Source organism: Zootoca vivipara, chromosome 6, assembly GCF_963506605.1.
Source record: "Zootoca vivipara chromosome 6, rZooViv1.1, whole genome shotgun sequence".
Lineage (NCBI taxonomy): Eukaryota > Metazoa > Chordata > Lepidosauria > Squamata > Lacertidae > Zootoca > Zootoca vivipara.
The window spans coordinates 89,003,988-89,023,062 of record NC_083281.1 but is presented as its reverse complement, the minus strand read 5'-3'; the positions used below and the strand labels follow the sequence as shown (position 1 = coordinate 89,023,062).

The following is a 19,075-nucleotide window of genomic DNA, read 5'->3' as shown; positions in this document are numbered from 1 at the left end:
ACTCGATCAGCTCAAAGGAGGCCCACCTAGTTCAGCAATATTTATGAACAATGGACAACCCGGCCTCCGGAAAGCCCACAAGCAGGACCTGAGCGCAGCAGCAGCCCTTTCTCCATTTGTGGCCTCTAGGACTCGTATTCAGAAGCAATAGTGCCTCCGACACACTTTCCGCTATGAATTTGTCTTTAAAACCATTGCCTCTAGAGGCGACTGGTTGGCTACAGGTTTCTCGGCTGACTCCGCCCCACTGAGACCCCTCCCCGTCGCCCCACATGGCGTCACAATCCTTCTCAAGATGGCGCGCGTCTGCCGACAAGGGTCCCATTAGGCTCCTCCCCTTCTTCCCATTCCATCCCTCGCCGGCGCCGCCTTTGCCCTTCCCAAGATGGCGGTCGCGTAGCGCCCTTTACGTGGTGGGGGCACGTGACACTCGCTATTCAACAGGACTTTTCACAGCCGTTCCGCCGCGGGTCACGTGTCCGGCGGTCTGCCCGCGCGCCTGCGCGTTAGCAACGCTCGTCCCTCTTCGCCACCTCTCCCTCGGCCCCATCCCTGCCCTCCCCTTTTCCTCCTTCCCGGCCGGGACGGCGGCGGCGGCGGCAAGATGGCGGCAGCGACGGTGGCCGGGAGGGCTCAGGCTCCGCGCGAAGGTGGCTTGGGCTCCTCTGGGCGCCCGCCCAGGCGGCAGGAAAGACACTGAGGCGGCGGCGGCGAGGAGGAAGAGGAGGAAGCGGCAGCCAGGTGAGGAAGGGGCTCCCTCGACTCCCCCTCCCCCTGCCACACCCTCCCCCCGCACGCGCACCTGAGCACCGGGAGGGAGGGGCGCCCCACCCTCCAGGAGACGGCGGGGGGGGGGAGAAGGGCTGAAGGAGCACCTCTACCGTGATCCCCCCGCCCCTCTTATATGGGGAGGGGTAAGCAGGTAGGCAGACTCCTCCTCGCAATAGACACCCGTGGCACCTGCGGGGGGAGATGAGGAGTCCCCCCCCCAATCCACTCACGTTGCTTGTTTTCTCCAGGGGGAGGGGGCTTTGCCTAGGCAAGTGGGGGGGAGGGTGGGGTTGGCCCGAATGGGTTCCTGAAGGGAATGGCTCCCCTGGATATCTCCGCTCCTCCCCCCAGCGTCCGAGGGATGCCTGGACAGGCGGGCCTGGCAAGGGGTTTTTTGGGAAGGGGGGACCCTCTTTAGCTCAATTTCCAGCGATGCCTGAAAAGGGGGTGCAGTTATCAAGCGAGGATCTGAAAAGGGGGTGCAGTTATCAAGCGATGGGCGGTGTTGAGGGGTTTCCACGCAGCGAAGGCTGGGAGGGGGGTGATGCCAAAAGCCGGGGCCCTGACTGAGGCTTGGAGGAAGTTCCTTCTGGCCCAGGCAAGGCTGAGGACAGGGGCCACCTGGCCCTCCCGCTCCTTTGCTCCTCATGGAAAGGAGAGGCTGGCCCTGCCTGAAATGGCAGCCGGTATAGGGACCCCATCGTGGGACTGGGGCCAGGCCAAGGCAAGGGCCTCCTTGGCTGGGTCTCTCTTTAAGGAAGCTGAGCTGCCTGCCCAGCAGGGGAAGGAAGCCTCCTCTGCCTGCAATGGCGGCTGTGCTGAGCTGCGCCTCTCCTCTCCAGCCCAGGGGGCCCACCCCTCCTTTTTTGCCCAGGTGGGCTCAGTGTTTTCCTGCTCCTCTGAGGCCCCCAGAGCCTCTTTGCCCAACAGGATGACACAGGCACGGGCGCCTGCTCCTGCTGCTGCCAGAATTTGTCATGTGAAGAAGACAAATTCAGCTTTCACTTTCTTGGCTTTGCTTGTGCTGATCTGATGTGGCAGAAATGGCCCTGCTGTTGGGGGGGGAGGGGCATGTGGGTTGTTTTTTTGGGGGGAGGGGATGCCTTCCCAGCAGCTATATTGAGGTTTCCCACCACTGTTATCCATAGGCACTCTTGCCAACTCCTTCTGCATGGTGGCGGTTTTGAGAGTGGTACCTCCAGAGCAGGGCTTGGCACAGTGGGCCGTTGTTAGTTCGTATTAAGTGGTATTTTGTGTTAAGCGGTATCAGGGAATATTCTAGATTCTTAGCCCAAAGGAGGGGTTGATTTAAAAAAGCAAAACACTTTAGCCAAGAAATGGACGTTGCTTGTTCAAAGTGGGAAATACTGGGGGAACTTCTTGAGCAGCATCTGAATCCAGCACCAATCCTAACACACCCACTGTGAACAAATGGAGATGTCCCCACTCCCTGAACTTAACTTCAGCTGAGCCCTTGGAAGCCTCTTTAACCAGTCCAGTGTCTTGTCTCTCATGGTGGCCCAGAGAAGTCACAAAAGCAGGTCATGAGGCCACACTCCGTTGCACCTTCTTGTTTGCCGACCCACAAACTGCCTCCTGGGGGCAAGGGCCAAGGTGGCTGGTACTCCTGGGGCTCCTACATGGCATTTAATGCCCAAGTCAACATGGGCAGGACTGGAGAGTAAACTCTGAAAGGAAGCTCTGAAGTGTTGCTTTGCTTGGGCAGCAATAACTTCAACCAGAGGCTGTGAGGGACACTCCATGGCCAGGCTCTACCTCTGCTTCTCGGGGTAAGAGAACTGTATCTCCCACTTCTTGCCAGCTGGTGCCAGCTCTTTCCATGCACCCTGGGTGCAAATGTCAACTGTGGCGCTTTGAGGAGGGACATTGATCTCTGTGGGGTGGAGCACGCACATCCCTAGCCTCACTTTTGGAGCAAACAGGACTGGTGTTCCTCTGCTGGCTTTCCATGGCCCTCTGAGGGGTTGGTCTTGGATTTCAGCTCCTATCAGCCACAGCCAATCCTTGTAGTCAAAGAGAGTTGTACTACAGGAACTTCAGGGAAGCTCAGGTTAGTCATGGTCCAAGGGCATAAGCCTCACTTCGGGTGCTAAGTGACTAAAATTCAAATCCAGAACTAACACATTTTATTGTCACTTTGCAATATTTATATACTACTTGATTGTAATAAACCTTGATGTCCATGTGAGCAGGGAGGAGAGGAAAGCACCTGCCAAAGAATTTGAGGGGGAGGACGCTTGCTTTGCATGCAGAAGGTTCCAGGTTCAACCCTGAGCACCTCTAGGTAGGACAGGGAGAGACTCCTGCCCGAAACTCTGGGGAGTTATCACTGCCAGTCAGTGCAGGCAGTACTCAACTAGGTGAACCTAGGTGACTGCACAGAAGGCAGCTTTCTAGGCTCCAAAGTTTGAACAGGATGCTGCATCCTCATTGAGGAACCCCAGAGTTGACCTGGAGACACCCTGATCGGCTTGGCATAAGGGCCCTGAAGAGAGTTTGGGGTGGGTGGGTTCCTACCACAGGGGAGGGGGACAGACATTTTCCCCTTTGTCTTGTGAGGACAGGCAGCAGGTCATTCCTTGCAGTTTCCATTTATCAAATTTGGAGATTGATAGAGTGTTTTATTTTGAATTTAGAATTATTCCCCCTCTGTCGGTTTTGAAATTTGAGGCAGCAATTATGATGAAGCACAATGCAGATGCAGAGATATAAATACTGTATATAGGAAGTTTTTGCCAACTTCAGTTGCCTGTGGCTCTCACTGTGAGGAGGCAGCCCATAATAGTTCCATCTGGAAAGGCCAACTTGTCTTGACATTTGGGCCCTGAATGGAAACAGAAGGCCTCCCGCTCACTTTCTTTTCCAGAATGTTGGCGCAGGAAGGAGGGAATTGATCAGCCAATGACAGCTGAATAGGAGGGGCGGGAAAGGGGGGAGATGTGGCCCTCAATGCCTCTGTCTGGCCCTTGGGACTCTTCCAGCTCCCACTCCTCACTGGCCTCACTTTGCCGTCCCCCCCCCCCCCCCGAGTGCTTTTTGCCTGGATGGGATATGGTATTGAACTCTGATGGCACCTCACTTTTCAGGGGCATTTGTAGAAAGCGGCCTACTCAAACAGAGGCAGAACCCACATTTGTTGTTCCACCCACTTCTGCCTCTGGCCTCCCCCCCCCCCCCGGGATGTGGCCCTTGGGTTGTACAGCAGGAAATTGTGATCCTGTGTTCTTGTGTGTTAATTGAAACTCCTGGAAGGGAAAAGGCAACTTTGTCCCCCCTTGGATTTTCTGCCTCTTTAGATGTGAGAAGCCATTATTGGGGGGGGGCATTCTCCTTTCCACGGGAGGCACTGGTGCCCTCTGACGATCCATTTGGTCAGTTGGCTTCTCAGCATCTCTGTTGCACCACTAAAAACCTCTGCAGCGGGGCTGCCAGCTGAGCGAACAGCCCATTTTTGCAGTGTGGGAGTGGTCTCTGGATCTGTGCCCCCCATTCTTCAGATGCTGTATTGTGTTTAGGGAGGCTTTTAATGTTTAATAGATGATTGTATTTTATTTTTCTGTTGGAAGCCGCCCAGAGTGGCTGGGGAAACCCAGCCAAATGGGCGGGGTATAAATAATAAATTATTATTATTATTATTATTATTATTATTATTATTATTATTACTATTTTTGGTTGGGAGCTGCCCAGAGTTCCTGGGGCAAGATGGGTGGCATATTATTATTGTTGTTATCATCATCATCATCATCATCATCATCATATCGTCCCTCTGGTCCCCTCTCCCCTGGGTCTCCTGCCCTCCATGGACCGCAGGGTTCTCACCTTCCTTGCATCATTGCAGCAACCCACTAGGGAGGGTTTGACTTGCCTGCCTATCATGGCTCAGCAGAGATTTGAAGGGTCCTGATCCCCACCACCCCAACCCCATATTGCTGGCTGCTTTCATTGATTACGATCTTCCATCTGGATTTGAGCGGAGGAGCAGTTTTCTCCCTTGTTGTGCAGTGGTAAAGCAGGTGACTTGCTGGCTAGGTACAGCCTTTAGTTTTGCAATGAGAAACCTGTAGCCAGTACTGGGAATGAATCTTACCTGGTAGGGAAAGGATGAAAGCAAAGCCTGACTTGCATGTAGGAAGACCCTGCCAGAGAACTTGCCCTAAAATCAGCAGGGGGCAGAAGCTCTGGCTGGATTGGGGGGCTTTTTCCTGCTTTAAAACCTGAGAAGAGCCCCCGTAGAGGGGCTCCGCAGACTTTTCCCTGCAGGAGGGCACACAACACCCCCCCTTGAGGTTGTAGCTTATCTCTCCTTCCGTAAGGGCCGGCTTCTGCCTTCCGGGGGCCAGAGCAGAAGTCTCTGTGAGAGCCAGCTTTGGACTTTCCTTTCTGCCAGCCATTTGAGCAAGATGGGGGTTGGTGGGGGGCGTGGACCAAAACCTTTGCAAGCTGTCTCTGCCCCAGCAATTATAACGTCAGACAGATTCCGAGGCAACAACCGGCAATTAAGAGGGTTGGGTTTCCCCTCTTTCTCCTCCCATGAAGTTCAGGGAAATTGGGCTGCAGGCTGTTGGGCTACATGGGCTGGGGCGCCTGGGAGAGGTGCACAAACACACCCCAGGCAGGGAAAGGCTCCTGGTGGGAATGTCTGGAGGCTGGGAAGGTTTGCATTTTGAATGCCTGCCAGCCCGCCTAGAGAAAAACCTGTTAATCATAGAATTGCAGAGTTGGAAAATGAACCCAAGGGTCATCTAGTCCAACCCCCTGCATCGCAGAAATTGCAACTAAAGCATCCCAGAAAGGTGGCTATCCAACCTCTGCTTAAAAACCTCCAATGAAGGTGAGTCCACCACCTTCAGGACGCCTCCCTGAGCCTGTGGCAGAAAGCATAACTGGCCAGCAGTGAAGGGAACATTTTCTTACCTGACGGTATAAAGTGCTCTACAGGAAAAAAATTTGCAAAGTTTGCAGGAAGGGTTTTCACTTGCTCGCACACAGGCTGCACGATAGACTGTGCGTGCAGCTGGTATGAAGCTCACAACTTATGCTTAAAAAACCCAAGTTGCTAGTCCTTACGGCTGCAGGTTCACCCTCCAGCAGCTGGTTCAAAGATGGCTGTCCTCTGGCCCCTCCTATTCGGGGGGGGGGTGCACTTGGCAACAGGCCCCCAGCACAGACCCACCGTTGCCTCCAGGCTTGGCTTGGCTTCAAGTTATTTTGAAAAATACCGAAGAGACGTTCTTACATCAAATGTGAATCCTTGGAACTGCCAAACCCATTGTCCTTTCATCTCAAACCTGTGCATCTTCCATTAATGCATTCCTTCAGAGCTAAGGGTGTGTGCCTGGGGGGCAGAGATCCCACCCAATCCTTTTCTGAGGGAGGGGTCTTGCTCCAGCCTGGAAGGGCTTAAGGGTGTGGATGGAGACCAAGGACATAGTCAGGACCCCTCAAGGAGGGTTTTGCTTAATGACATCCTTCTTAGCAAGGAACATTCAGAAGAGACATGTGTTTTATTTAATTTAAAGATGTTGAACTCTCTAGCAAATCCTCAAGAGGGGTCTTAGCCTGTGAACCCACAGGGTTGGTAGCTGGAGCACAAACTGTTTTCCTTTTTTATGGACTAATATTACTATTAAAGCATTTCTACCCTGCTGTTCAGCCAGAAAGGCTCCCAGAGTGGTTTATGGAACAATAAGTAAAACAAGGCAGTTCCTGCCCTCAGGCTGACAGTCTGAAAGACATGACACAGAAGGAAAATTGGGTGGGGAAGGAGGAGGAAGAAAAACAAACTTAGGCACCAGTTTTGAAGTTACAGCTGAAGGAGCCCTCCTCCTCCTCCTCCTCCATCTCTCTCTCCGGCCCTTGAGAAGGGCAATGTATTTTATTCTCTAAGTGGCAGTGATGGACAGGCTCTCTCCTCTCAACAGCTTCCCCTTGTCTCAGGGGTGGTGGGGTTGCAGGCATAGCACCCTCCTTTGAGGACAAAGAGAACCCTGCTGGGGGGGGAACCAAAGCGTGAGGCTGATGAAAGCTCCCTGAGGCATGCAGGGCACTGATACTGAATGTTTGGAAGCATGGGAAGGGTGAGCTTTGTGGGATGGTTTGGGACAAGCCTGGCTGGCGTGTGTGTGTGTGTGTGTGTGTGTTGGGGAAAATGGGGAGAGACACTCCTTTTGTGACCCCCAGATAGGGTGCATTGGCCACGACCTGCACCTGAGCCATGTTGGGTGGAGGTCTCTTGATGCCCCCCAAGAGTCCTGAGCAGGTGCAGGGGACCTGTTGGGGGGGGGTGTCAGCCTCTGTGTCAACCCTCTCCAGACCTCTGGGGGTTGTAGGGCTGGCGGCTGTGCCGAGGAAATGGCAAAACTGCCTGTCGTCTAAGGTGGGGCAGAGCCTGCCCCTCTTTCCTTCTCACACATCTCTCTTGTGAGAGCAGCAGGCAGGTCGGGAAGCGAGGGAGGGAGACGGCAGCTGCCTCCGCTGTCCGCTTGAGGGCTGGGACCCTCTGGGGACCTGTGGCTGGGCCAGACTGACAGCCATGGGGTCTGAATAACGTGTGGCTTTTCTCCCCCCCCCCTCTTATTTTGAAGCTGCCACGTGGAATGGTGCCATGGCCAACTCCTCAGACAGCGACGAGGACAGCTTCATGGCCGTGGACCCCGAGGAAGCTGCGGTCGACGGGGCCACCATGGAGCAGGATGAGGGGGAGCCCAGCGCCAGGCCGGAGCAAGAGGCCGAGGGCGAGGGAGGGGGCGCCCGGCTCCGCCGGTCCATGCAGGAGCTGCCGGAAGAAGTGCTGGAGTACATATTGTCCTTCCTCTCGCCCTACCAGGAGCACAAGATGGCAGCCCTGGTTTGCAAACAGTGGTACCGCCTTATCAAAGGTACTCGCGTTTGGTGGGGGAGGACAGCTGGAGTCTCCCCTGATGGCAAGCCAGGCTTCCCCGTAGTTCACAGGCCTCTCCCAAGTTTTCTAATCCCAAAGAGACTCGCCCAGAGAAACAGCGGAAGTCAGAAGCAGGCTGCGCAGAAGGTGTTTGTCCAGGGTTCTCAGTATCCTGCTCAGCCCTTTGCTGGCAGAATCAGCCACCTTGCGCTGCTTGAAATCTCAAGGGAGCTGCAAGAGGTGCCTAACCTTTGTAGTCAGGGCAGGCCCAATGTCTCAGGCAGGAAATTCCCGGCGGTGATGCCTGCCTTACTCTCTCTTCCTCCTTCAGGTGTGGCCCACCAGTGCTACCATGGCTTCATCAAGGCGGTTCAAGAAGGCAACATCCAGTGGGAGAGCCGCACCTATCCCTACCCTGGGACCCCCATAACCCAGCGCTTCTCACACAGTGAGTCCCTGGCTGCGGAGCTGACTGCAGGGCATTGGGGTGGGTGGCAGAGGCCTGCAGCCCTGGGACCCCTTTCTCAGCTTCCTTGCATGGAAGATTTCAAGGCTGGAGGTGGACTGGGGGGGCTTACCCTTGTTTTCAACAAAGAGCAGGGGAGGTGGAAGGTGGGGATTGGGAAGTGGGCCATTGGGGGGTGGGAATTCAGCCCTTTGCAGAGCAGCTGTGGGGAAGGGGAAACTTCTGGCTCCTTTGCTTCATGATTCCTGCAGGAGCCCCAGGTGACCCACAGGCCCATTCTCCCTAAGGCATCTGGTGCGGGGCAGCTAAAGTTGTAGCTGCTCCCCGGAAAGTGTGCTGCGCCAGGGGTGGCGCCGAACTGCTGCGTTAGCAGCACTAAAGTGACCTCCCTGGGACACAAGCCTGGGCAGTGTGCATGGAGGTCCTGGGCTGCCCAGATGACAAGACCCTGCTCTCGGCCTCACTGAAGTGGTCCAAAGGGAAACAGAGCAATACCTTTTGGCAATCAGATGGGCCACAAGAGTTGCTGGAAGGAGGCGTACAACGAGGGGAGGGGTGCCACCAGCCATGTCAGTAAATGGGCAGAGGAGAGATGCCTCTGTGGAGCCTGCATATTCAGAGGCAGTCTACCACTCAAGGACAGTCAGCTTATGGGGGCTCTGTTGCAGCTGAGCACTGCTTGGGGGTTTCTTCCGGGCCACAGTAAGGCAAGAGGCTACTGGGGCAGGTGGAGTCTTCTGGGGGCCAGGGGTAGGCTTGGGCCTGGCTCCTGTATCTCTCCCCCTCTCTCTCGGGGCAGGGCTTGAGCTTGCCAGGCACTCAGGGCTGGTGTTCCTTCCTTCTTTCCTGGTCCCTCCAGGCGCCTGTTACTATGATGCCAACCAGTCCATGTATGTCTTTGGCGGCTGCACCCAGAGCAGCTGCAACGCTGCTTTCAACGACCTCTGGAGGCTCGACCTGAACAGCAAAGAGTGGATCCGGCCACTGGCCTCAGGTGAGAGCAGGTGCAAGCTTGGGGTTGGCTGGGAGGAGGCTACCATCCTGGGGCCACCCAGAGGAGTTCTTGGCCAGAAACCTGGGCTGAAGCGGAGTCAGAAGGGGCCCCTTCTCATCCATGACTCTTGGTCCTGGGGTGCAGCTCCTTGAACACTAAGGAGGAGGGGAGGATGACATCCAAGGCCTTGTAGACGTTGCTAGACCTCACTTTCTCAGGAGGAAGGATGCAGAGGGGCAGGGAGGCTGGAGAGGAGGTTTCCGAAAAGTTTCCGTTCGACTTCCGAAATGTTTGGAAACTAAGGCGCGGCTTCCGATTGGTTCCCGGTTGCGCAGACGCAGCAGGAACAATAGTGGAAGCTGCGCCGGACGTTCGTCTTCCAAAAAAAGTTCGGAAACCAAAACACTCACTTCCGGTTTTCAATCATTTGGGAGCAGAACGTTTGACTCCCAAGGCGTTCGGGAGCCGAGGTATGACTGTGTAAGAATCCAGTTGTGTAGTGTGGCAGGGTCTGCACTTTGGAACTCCCTGCACCTGACATCAAGCAGGTGCCTTCGCTGTATTTTTTTTTCAATGCCTTCCCAAAGCGTTACTGTTTAGACAAGCCTGTCCAGATGCTTAGGAAGTTGAATTTTGACTTTATATATGTTTAAAAGTACCGCCGGTAAGGTTTTGTTGATTTTATTGTTTTATCTCTTTGTAAACTGCTTCGAGGGGGGTTGCAATATGCCATCTACCCAAAGCAAAAAAAAAGTGGGAGAGCTGATGGGTGCTAGTGGGGGTGTAGATGTTCCAGCAGGCAGTGGGGACATCTAGGTGACACACACACACATCCCGGTCTGGATGCTGAAATGCAGCCCAGCTGTGAGTCTCCCTTGCAATGGCAGGAGAAACAAAGCTTGAGTTGGGGAAGGAAAGCCCCCCCCCCCCGTAAATTGTCAGGGAGTTGCAGGCGGGGTGTCCTCAACCCCCCCCCCCAAACACCTGCCCGTCAGCCTGGCAGGAAATTAGGGGTTTTTGTGATGCTTTCCCTTTCAAGAGCTGCCTGATGAAAGCATTAATTAACTTGTACAAGGAGCTGCCAACTCCTCCCCTCCCTCGACTGCTCCCCCCCCTCCACAGAAACAAGGAGGGAGTTCAATTTGCAGCCAGGCGGCCGGTCCCTCTGCTTCCGGCAAATGGGAGCAAGATATGTAGGCTATTCTCTTTTTTGGTGGGGGGTCTGCCGTGACCGCGGGGCCCCCTTGCATCCCCAACGCCCCACCCCCTGGAGCAGCTCTGCAAAAGGGCTGTGTGTTTGGTGTTTCTCCTTTTCATTTCTTAAAGCAAACCAAGAAACGGGTTCCTAGTCCTCAAGGGGGCAGACGTGGAACTGGCAAAGAGGGAGGGGCTGTGGGCAGATGTGGCCCTGTCCTGCATGCTCTGTGTTCCTCTTGCATTTTTCTTTGGGTGCAGGCAGAGGAGCAGCCTCCCCACCCCAGAAATGCTGGTTCCTCTGAAGTAAAAGCGTAGCCCTTTCACACACACAGAGGCTCTCTGCATTCCTGACTCTCTTCCCCCTCCCCGGCACTTGACAATGCAGTTTCCGCCAGGGAGGGCTATTTTTGTCCCAGCGCTGCACTGCCCTGTCCACTTCCTCTGGAATTCAGGGAGGTTCTCCAGGGAACTGTGGGATCCGTTGAGCCTGGGGCGGGGGGGGGGGGGTTATGCCATGTGCCAGGCTTTGGATGGTCTAGCTTTAGGGGCCTATTTTTGCAGCCTTGCAGGCGTGAGCTGCAAATAGCCCCATCCCCAATTTTGGTCTTGGATCCTCCTTGCAACTCTGGCCTCTGACTCTCAAGGTCGCCTTGGAAGTGTTGGTGGCGCCAAGTTCCCAAGGAAGCCTCTGGGTGCCCAGTTACCTTTCCTACACGTCTCTCCTCCCCCCCCCCCCCTGGTTGGGTAGGACTGAAGTATCCCACCCACCAGCCCTGTCTGCTCTCTCCATGAAAGGAGAATCCTCTGGAGGAAGAAACAGCGTCTCCTGGTTGGAGCCGCAGGCACTTTCCTCTCTCCGTGTTATCTGTCTCGGGGACATTGAGGAATTATAAAGCTGTAGAAGTGGAAGGGACTCCAAAGGTCATCTAGTCCAACCCCCTGCAGTGTAGGAATCACTGTGAACCCAGTGGTTAGGATTCCATGAACTTGCTTAGAAGCATTGGGTACCACTTCGTAGCAGCAGCTTCTCTCAGTAAAAACCACATTTGATAACAGAAATAACCCAATGCTGGCAGGATAGGTTGGGGCAGGTGGCATTTCCAGGGGGCAGAGAGCCCAGCTTCCTTGCTGACATTGGCACTTGGGCAACAGGGGAGGGGCAGCCGCAAGACTCCCCTGCTCTTGCTCAACTTCATTTGCAGACAAGATGCAGAGGCTTCTTCAAAATGGGATCTCCTTGCCTTCCGACCAGGGCTTCATTCCCATTCCACTTTGGAGACAGGCAGTGGCTTGTGTCCCCGTCGCTTGCCCAACTTCAGGCAGAACGGCAAACTCTGGCCATTGCAAATCGGGTAGTTGGGGGGGGGTGTATGTGTGTGCTGGAGGGTCAGGTCCTCGGCTGTCTTTGGATTTTTCATGTATGTATGTATCCGTGGAGCCCTTTCCTAAGCGAGATCTGCTTTTCTCTCCCTCCTCCCTGCAGGCTCTTACCCTTCGCCCAAGGCGGGGGCCACCCTTGTGGTATACAAAGACTTGCTGGTGCTGTTTGGAGGCTGGACGCGGCCCAGCCCTTACCCCCTGCACCAGCCAGAGAGGTTCTTCGACGAAATCCATACCTATTCGCCCTCTAAGAATTGGTAAGAGCTGTTCAGAACAACGGTCTGCCACTCTCAAACCTTCATTTCAGGTGTATAGAATCACAGACCTGTAGATTTGGGGTCCCACGGGTCACCTGGTCCAACCCCCTGTGGTGCTGGAATCACAGCTAAAGAATTGCTAGCAGGTGCCCATCAAACCTCTGCTTAAACACCTCCAATGAAGGAGAGCCCACGAGTGTCTGATGGAGACCTTCAGAAAGCTCCTCCTGATGTTTAGTCAGAATCTCCTTTCCTGGAACTTGAATCCGTTGGTTCAGGTCTGGAGGAGCAGAAAACAAGCTGCCTCCATCTTCCATGGGACAGGCCTTCAGATGTTTGGCTATCTAAAGGGCCATCACATGGACAACGGAGCAAATCTCTCTCCTGCCCCTCCGGTGGTTTGTACACTGCCCAATAACAGCCGTCCTGCATTGATTTTATTTTTGGTTTATTTATTTTTTGCTGTGAGCACGTGAAGAATTTTTATTAACTTTCATCTATATAACCCAATTAACAAAATAACATTTTGTGGGGCAAACGAACGAAAGATAAACTGAGCCAAACCGAGGCCAGGGTGGGACGTTACGTGCGCAAGAGAAAGCGATAAAGCTGGCTATCCAGAGATCTGCGATAAGATACAGACAAGTGGGCCCAGCTGTGGGCAGACTGAGGAAGTACCACTCCCTTGGACCTGCCCACAAAAAGCACTCGCTGCTTCCAGGAACTCTTCTCGTGGTGAGACTGTTGTGGGCGAGCTGAGCGTTTGTGGGACCCTGGGGTGAGAACCCGTAGGCTGAGAGGAAGGAAGTGTGTGTCCGAAGGGAAATGAATTGATATTTATGTATATGTATCAGCAGCTCTCTATTAATGCAACATTTTCATATATATTTTTGTAATGTTTTGTTCAAATTGCCCGTCGCTGCTTCAGATTTTTGCACACCACTTGGAGATTTTAAGCAGTGTAGAAATTTAAAGATCAATCAAGGGAGGTAGGGGTGTGTGTGTGCGCGCGCACGCGCATGCATGCATGCACATGTGCACTGTTTTGTAGCTTCATCTGGCCCCTCTTTCTTCTCCTCCGGCCTCCCCTTCAGGTGGAACTGCGTGGTTACCACCCATGGACCCCCTCCCATGGCTGGCCACTCCTCTTGTGTCATCCAGGACAAAATGATTGTCTTTGGGGGGTCCCTCGGATCTCGGCAAATGTAAGTCTGTTCTTCTCCCCTCCCCTCTTCAAATGAAAAACATGATAATGTCCAACACCAATACCAAAAAAAGGACAACTTCCATATAAGGTTCTTTGCCCGTCTCTCTTTCTGGCAGGAGTAATGATGTCTGGGTACTGGACCTGGAGCACTGGGCCTGGTCCAAGCCAACCATCTCCGGGCCCACCCCTCATCCGCGAGGAGGCCAGTCGCAGGTGAGCGTCTCTTTACCCGCCCCCCTCAGCATCTCTGCTTGCAGTGAAGCCCACCAGGGGCCAAGTGTGGCAGGACACCTTCCCTTTCTTCTGCATCCCCTGCCCGCAAGAGCCCGCCAAGTCCCATCTCCGGCACCTAAAAGGCCTTATGCCAAGCTAGCCCCCTAGTCTGCCTAGCTCAGTGCCGCCTCCACTGACTGGCAGCAGTGGCTCTGCAGGAAGTCTTTCCCACTCCTGCCTGGAGATACTGCCAGTGGGGATTTAACCAGGGGCCTTCTGGGTGCCCTGTGCCGTCGGGATACAGCTGCTCCTGACCTTGGGAAGGTCTTGGGTGAGCAGCTGCCGGTGGGAGTAGGCAGAGCTTGGCTTCAGTGGGCCAGGCAGGGGCCTGACTTAATGGAGGGCAAGCCGGTGGTTTGTAGGCTCCTGGCCTCTCTGGGCTCCCCAAGACTACATACCCACTTTTCTCTCTCCCTCTCTGCCAGATCGTCATAGACGACAAAACCATCCTGGTCCTCGGAGGCTGTGGGGGCCCAAATGCGGTGAGTAGGCCGTGTTGCGGGGGCTCTTCACTCCCCCTTTCGTTCCCTTTTAAGGCTCCAGTCTACTGTAGAAGCACCCAGACAGACTCTGTGGGTGCTGTTTTCCTAGAAGCCACCCGAGACCGGCTTTCTGGCTCTCTGCTCCACTTAGGCAAAGCAAGTGAGCTGCCCTTCTTTCTGCCCGCTGCCTGTCTTTGGTGGGGGAGGAAGTGGGGGGGGGCGGTTCTGCAGGAGTAAGATCCTCATCAAAGGAGTGGGATGTTGGGCCTGTCCGGCACTATTCTGAAAGAGGCTCCTTCTGTCCTTCGAGGTCAGCACTGGCCACCTTCTGAAGAGCAAAGTCAGCCCCTCCTCATCTTGGGGGTGTCCCCAGCTGGCTCCCCTTTGCAGCCCAGAAAGAGGACCCCCTCCTGTGCCCGGCTGACCCCTCCTTCCTTTTCTGCCTAACAATGCTGACCTGCCTCCTTGCCCCCAGTTGTTCAAGGACGCCTGGTTGCTGCACATGAGTTCCAACCCTTGGACCTGGCAGCCCCTGAAGGTGGAGAACGAAGAGCAGGGCGCCCCAGAGCTCTGGTGCCATCCGGCTTGCAGGGTGAGCGGGGGGGGGGGGGTTGGGGGGCGGCGGGGAGGAACAGCTGCCAGGGCTGCCTCTTCACCCACAGGTCTTTCAGTGTGGTGGGCTTCCTTTTAAAAAAAAATTAGAAGGGAGGGGGGGAAATATGTGACCCCATCTCGCAAGTGGGTTGGTCTGCTGGCTGAGCTGGGATTTGAACTTGCAGCTCTCAAGCCCAGTGGCAAATGTGCCTTTTAAGCACTTGTGGCACATCCATATTGTGTACCACCAGTAGCGACTCTCAGGGGCTTTAAGGCAGGGGTCCCCCAGACTTACCCGGAGGGCGGGGGAGGGCGCGCCCGTGTGCATGCGCACGCACACTTACTGGCACGGTGGCGCGCTTCCAGGTCGGAAAAAGCACCGGAAATCGTTTATGCGTATGGGCCTCCCCCGACCCAGAAGTGCACCGGAAATGACCTCTTCTGGGTCGGGAGAGGCCCATACGCATGCGCACAAACGATTTTCAGCGCTTTTTTCCGACCTGGAAGAGTGGGCGGCGGCAGCGGGTGGCGGGGGTCGTCACGGGCCGGATTGGGAGGCCAATTGGGCCGCATCTGGCCCGTGGGCCGTAGTCTGGGGACCCCAGCTTTAAGGTGAGGGCAATTCCCAGCCCTGCCTGGAGGTCCTGTTAGGGTTGAGTCTCTCCCACCCACCCCCACTTTGAGTGGGGCTCAGAGAGAGGAGGAGCCCCTGTTGCACTTCTCAGCCCCCTTGATTTCAGCAGCAGAGGGGTGATGCTGTGCCCCCGGCCTTTCTTCTCTTACAGGTGGGGCAGTGCGTGGTGGTCTTCAGCCAGGCCCCTAGCGGGCGGGCGCCTCTCAGCCCCAGCTTGAACTCCCGCCCGTCCCCCATCAGCGCCACCCCGCCGGCCCTGGGTCCCGAGGCGCGGGAATATCGCTCCCAGTCCCCGGTGCGGACGGCAGATGAGGCGCCCTGCGTCAACGGCCGGTGGGGCACCCTGAGGCCCCGGGCACAGCGGCAGACACCCTCTGGCTCCCGGGAAGGTAGCCTCTCGCCGGCAAGGGAGGACAGCTCACCCATCCTGAACGGCAGCGGGGGCTTGTCACCCGGCCCCTTGGCCACAGGGGGGGCCTCTCTGGACAGTCCCCTGCAGGCCGCTTCTCCCGGCACGCCTTCCGCCATCAAAGGACATGACCCCAAGGCCGGCCTGCCCCTGGGCCCCCGGCGAGGCTCCCTTCCTGACCAGAAGGACCTGCGGCTGGCGGTGGCTGACTTAACCTGGGAGCCGAAGCCTCCGGCCACTTCCCTGGCCTGCCAACTGGACGCTGCAGAGAACAGGACGGTCAGCCTGGCCTTCAGGAACCCTCCGGAGCAGACCAACGGCCTCCACACCCCACCCCACACGGCCAGCTCCTTGGTGGGCGCTGTCTCCCCTGGCGCCTTGAGGCGAAGTCTGGAGGCGGTGAAAGCCCTCTCGGCCAAGGGGCCCCCTACTCTGGCTGTCCTCAGCCCCCCTCTGGTCTCCTCGCCAGCGTCCCCTGGCAGCCAGAGCAGCAGCGCTAGCGGTACGGAGGCGGCGGCAGCCCCCAGCATCCCCCGGCCCGTCTCCGCCCAGGGGGACGGCCATGCCTTGCCCCCCATCGCCCGCCGGCTCGGCCACCACCCGCCGCAGTCCCTGAACGTGGGCAAGCCCCTGTACCAGAGTGTGAACTGCAAGCCCATGCAGATGTACGTGCTGGACGTCAGGGGGGCCCAGGAGCACGGGCGGGTGGCCTGGAAGGTCTTCCACAGCAGCTGTGTGGTCGGGCCCCCCGAGACCAGCCTGCACACCGTGGTCCAGGGCCGGGGGGAGGTCATCATCTTCGGCGGCCTGATGGACAAGAAGCAGAACGTCAAGTACTATCCCAAAACCAATGCCTTGTACTTTGTCCGAGCAAAGAGATAATGCAGCAGCGGAAGCGGCTCCCCCCTCCCCTCAAGACCCCCTCGTCGTCGTCCTCTTCCTCCGTGCTCTGTCAAGCGGGCTGTGAATCTGGGCATCCACCCACCAATAAAAAAAAAGATCTAAGCAACTGGCACAAATGCTCTTACCCCTCCAGGTCCCAGCATGAGCCCAAAGTGCAAAAAACCACCCTTTTTTCAGAGAGGGGTGGTGGTTCCAGAGTGGAGGGTGGTGAGCAGACCCTTCAATGCACATTGTGGCTTTCTCAACATACTTCCAACCACATAGCAGTTGTGGAGGGTTGCCAAGGGATGGGGGGGGGGACACCATTCTGCTCCCTGCTCTGGGGCTGCAGCAATGCTTGGGACCCACCTTGGATGCTTTCCCCTGACCATTATCCTTTGGGAACCCCCCACCCCAGTTCTTTCTCTTGTTGCTGTAGCCCCCCTGAAAGTTGCCTCAGGCGGCGTCTGGTTGCTGTGAGTCTCTGGATGAATGTCCCTTGGAGCAGGGTGGTTGAGATGTTCCTGGCCATGAGGAGCAGCCTGGCAGGGCGTGCTGGTCCATCACAGCAAAAGCAGCTAGCTGTCGGTTGGGGTGGGGCCAGAGCGGCTTAAAGCAGTACCAGCTTATTTTGCGGATGCCACAGGAAGGGCCCCCATTGCTAGCCCTGTGTGTGATGGGAGGGGCCTTTGTCCGTGGAGTCCTGCTGCTCCCGCATGCGCAAGAGAGTTAGCAAGCAAGCAAACCTGAAGTTTGGACCTATACTGTTTCAGTGGCTCGTGTTGCAGCCTCCCTGCCTGCCTTTCTTTTGCAGCCGCTACAGTGGAAATGGACTTACTTTGGCATCAGATTCCTTTCTGGTTCCTAGAGGAAGCACTAACTCCTCCCAGCGGCTAGGGTGGGGGGAGAGGCTCTTGTGGCTGCTGCTCCCCACCAAAGCATGCTTCCAGATTGTGAAGGAAGAGGGGCAGGATCCACACACAGGCCCCCCGGGTTCATAGCTGAGCAGGAGCACTAGGCTGCCCCCTTGGTCCCTGGCTTTGGCAGCCCTGGCAGGTGCCATCGGCGGGGGGAGTGGGGGACAGCAGACGCTTCAACAGCAGAAAGAGCGGGACAGGCCCTGGAGGGAGCAGGAGGCAGCTCTGGGGGCTGCATGTTGAGCAGAAACTCCCTCTGATGTGATGAAAAACTACATATGTAGTTCACTCCCATCTTTCCATTGCCAGCAATAATACGAAGTGGCTTCTAGAGGTTTTCCAAAAGTGCTCCAGGCCAAAATTCAGGCCAGCCTTCACCCCAGATGGTGGGCAGTTGGGAGGGCCGTCCCTAGAGGCCACTGGCTGCTCTCGCTGGTCTATGTTTTTGCTTCTGGCCACCCTGCCTTGCCGGATGTCCCGAGCGCTTTTCATCTTCCCTACTTCTAGGACCAGAAAGGATAAAAAGAAAGCTCCATACATTTCCAAGCTCTCTTTTCCTGGCTCTGCATGCTGGGTAAGGCAGGAATGGGGTGGGGAGTCCAGGATCTACCACCCCCACCCCATATGATACCAGCTGATTGAAATCCCACCTTCCTGAGCTACACGACTGCCTTAAAACATGCTTTTGACTTGACAGAAGTGGGGCATGAACCCCCTCGCCCTCCACCTCCAAAGCACTTGGCAAAATTTTCCTTTGCATTGCAAAGGTGAAGCTCAAAGCTTTCTTAGTTGTTGCGAAGTTGCCACAACTGCCCCCCCCCCAACAAAATTTAGAGGTGTTCTCTTCTTGCCCACCCATCCACCACCCCGCGGCCAAGAAATCCAGCATTATGTTTTGGGCAACATCTTCAGCTACTAGGCGCATTTCACCCTGCCTCCCTTCCAATGCCTTTAGTCCTTGTTTTTTTGCGGGGGGGGGGAGCTGCTTTATTTTGTATTCGCCTGATGGAAGTACAATAGAGACGCAGCCATTCCTCCCTACTGACTGGAGTGACAATGCCCCCCCCCAACTTCTGCCCTACAAAAGGGAAGCAGTGCCGCGTGGGGGGCTGCAGTCGTGATCCCCACCTCTTATCCGGCCTTGAAATGCACCCTGGGGAGAACGGTCCTGTGGGTGCTTCGTTTGTGGGTGTCCCACCCGTGGCAGAGATCCTGTGATCTCCCAGCTCCCCCCACCCACATTTCCTGACTTATGAATGGCAGGAAGGCCCCGCCCAGCTTCCACGTCCCCCACCGCCAGGACCAGCAAAATCCACACCGTCCGTGACCTGCGTATAAGATGGCAATATACGTTCTTGCCCCCTCCCGTTGCTCGAAAATGACTCCGGTGCGCCCAAGACGCACTCCAACCACCACCCGTCTCCCCCACTCGTCCTTGTAGACTCTCCCCCACACCCGGTGTAAGAATGGAAGTGGATCGTATTTAAGAAAAGGGGTCTGTGTAGATTTCATTTTCCTTTTGTTCCATGTTACAACCACCCCCTACTCCCTGATGGATTTTTTGCAAAAAAAATAAATTAAAAAAAATCAAGTGCTCTTTGCTTGCTCCGGTGTGTGTGTGCTCTGCAGACGCCCCCTTTCGATGCTGGGGCAGCTCCGAGAGTCGCGGGGTGGGGGTGGGCAGGGACATGGGCAAAAGTTGTCCAGTAGC

General features: G+C 55.9%; 1 protein-coding gene across 1 annotated transcript; it reads left to right on the top strand.

Annotated features, from left to right (window-relative positions):
• The first annotated feature begins 605 nt into the window (after window positions 1-605).
• FBXO42 (F-box protein 42) lies at window positions 606-18,913 on the top strand. The gene is made up of 10 exons (XM_035119480.2): window positions 606-741; window positions 7,377-7,670; window positions 8,004-8,120; window positions 8,998-9,132; window positions 11,813-11,966; window positions 13,061-13,171; window positions 13,290-13,386; window positions 13,872-13,928; window positions 14,404-14,520; window positions 15,308-18,913. Exons 2-10 carry the CDS (start codon window positions 7,397-7,399, stop codon window positions 16,445-16,447), a joined length of 2,202 nt encoding a protein of 733 aa, XP_034975371.1. The 5' UTR covers window positions 606-741; window positions 7,377-7,396; the 3' UTR covers window positions 16,448-18,913.
• Window positions 18,914-19,075: the final 162 nt, after the last annotated feature.

Coding starts and splice junctions, on each gene's coding strand:
- FBXO42 (XM_035119480.2), top strand. CDS start 7,397: ATGGCCAACTCCTCAGACAGCGACGAGGACAGCTTCATGGCCGTGGAC. Junction 8,121..8,997: donor AACCCAGCGCTTCTCACACA/GTGAGTCCCTGG, acceptor TGGTCCCTCCAG/GCGCCTGTTACTATGATGCC. Junction 14,521..15,307: donor GGTGCCATCCGGCTTGCAGG/GTGAGCGGGGGG, acceptor CTTCTCTTACAG/GTGGGGCAGTGCGTGGTGGT.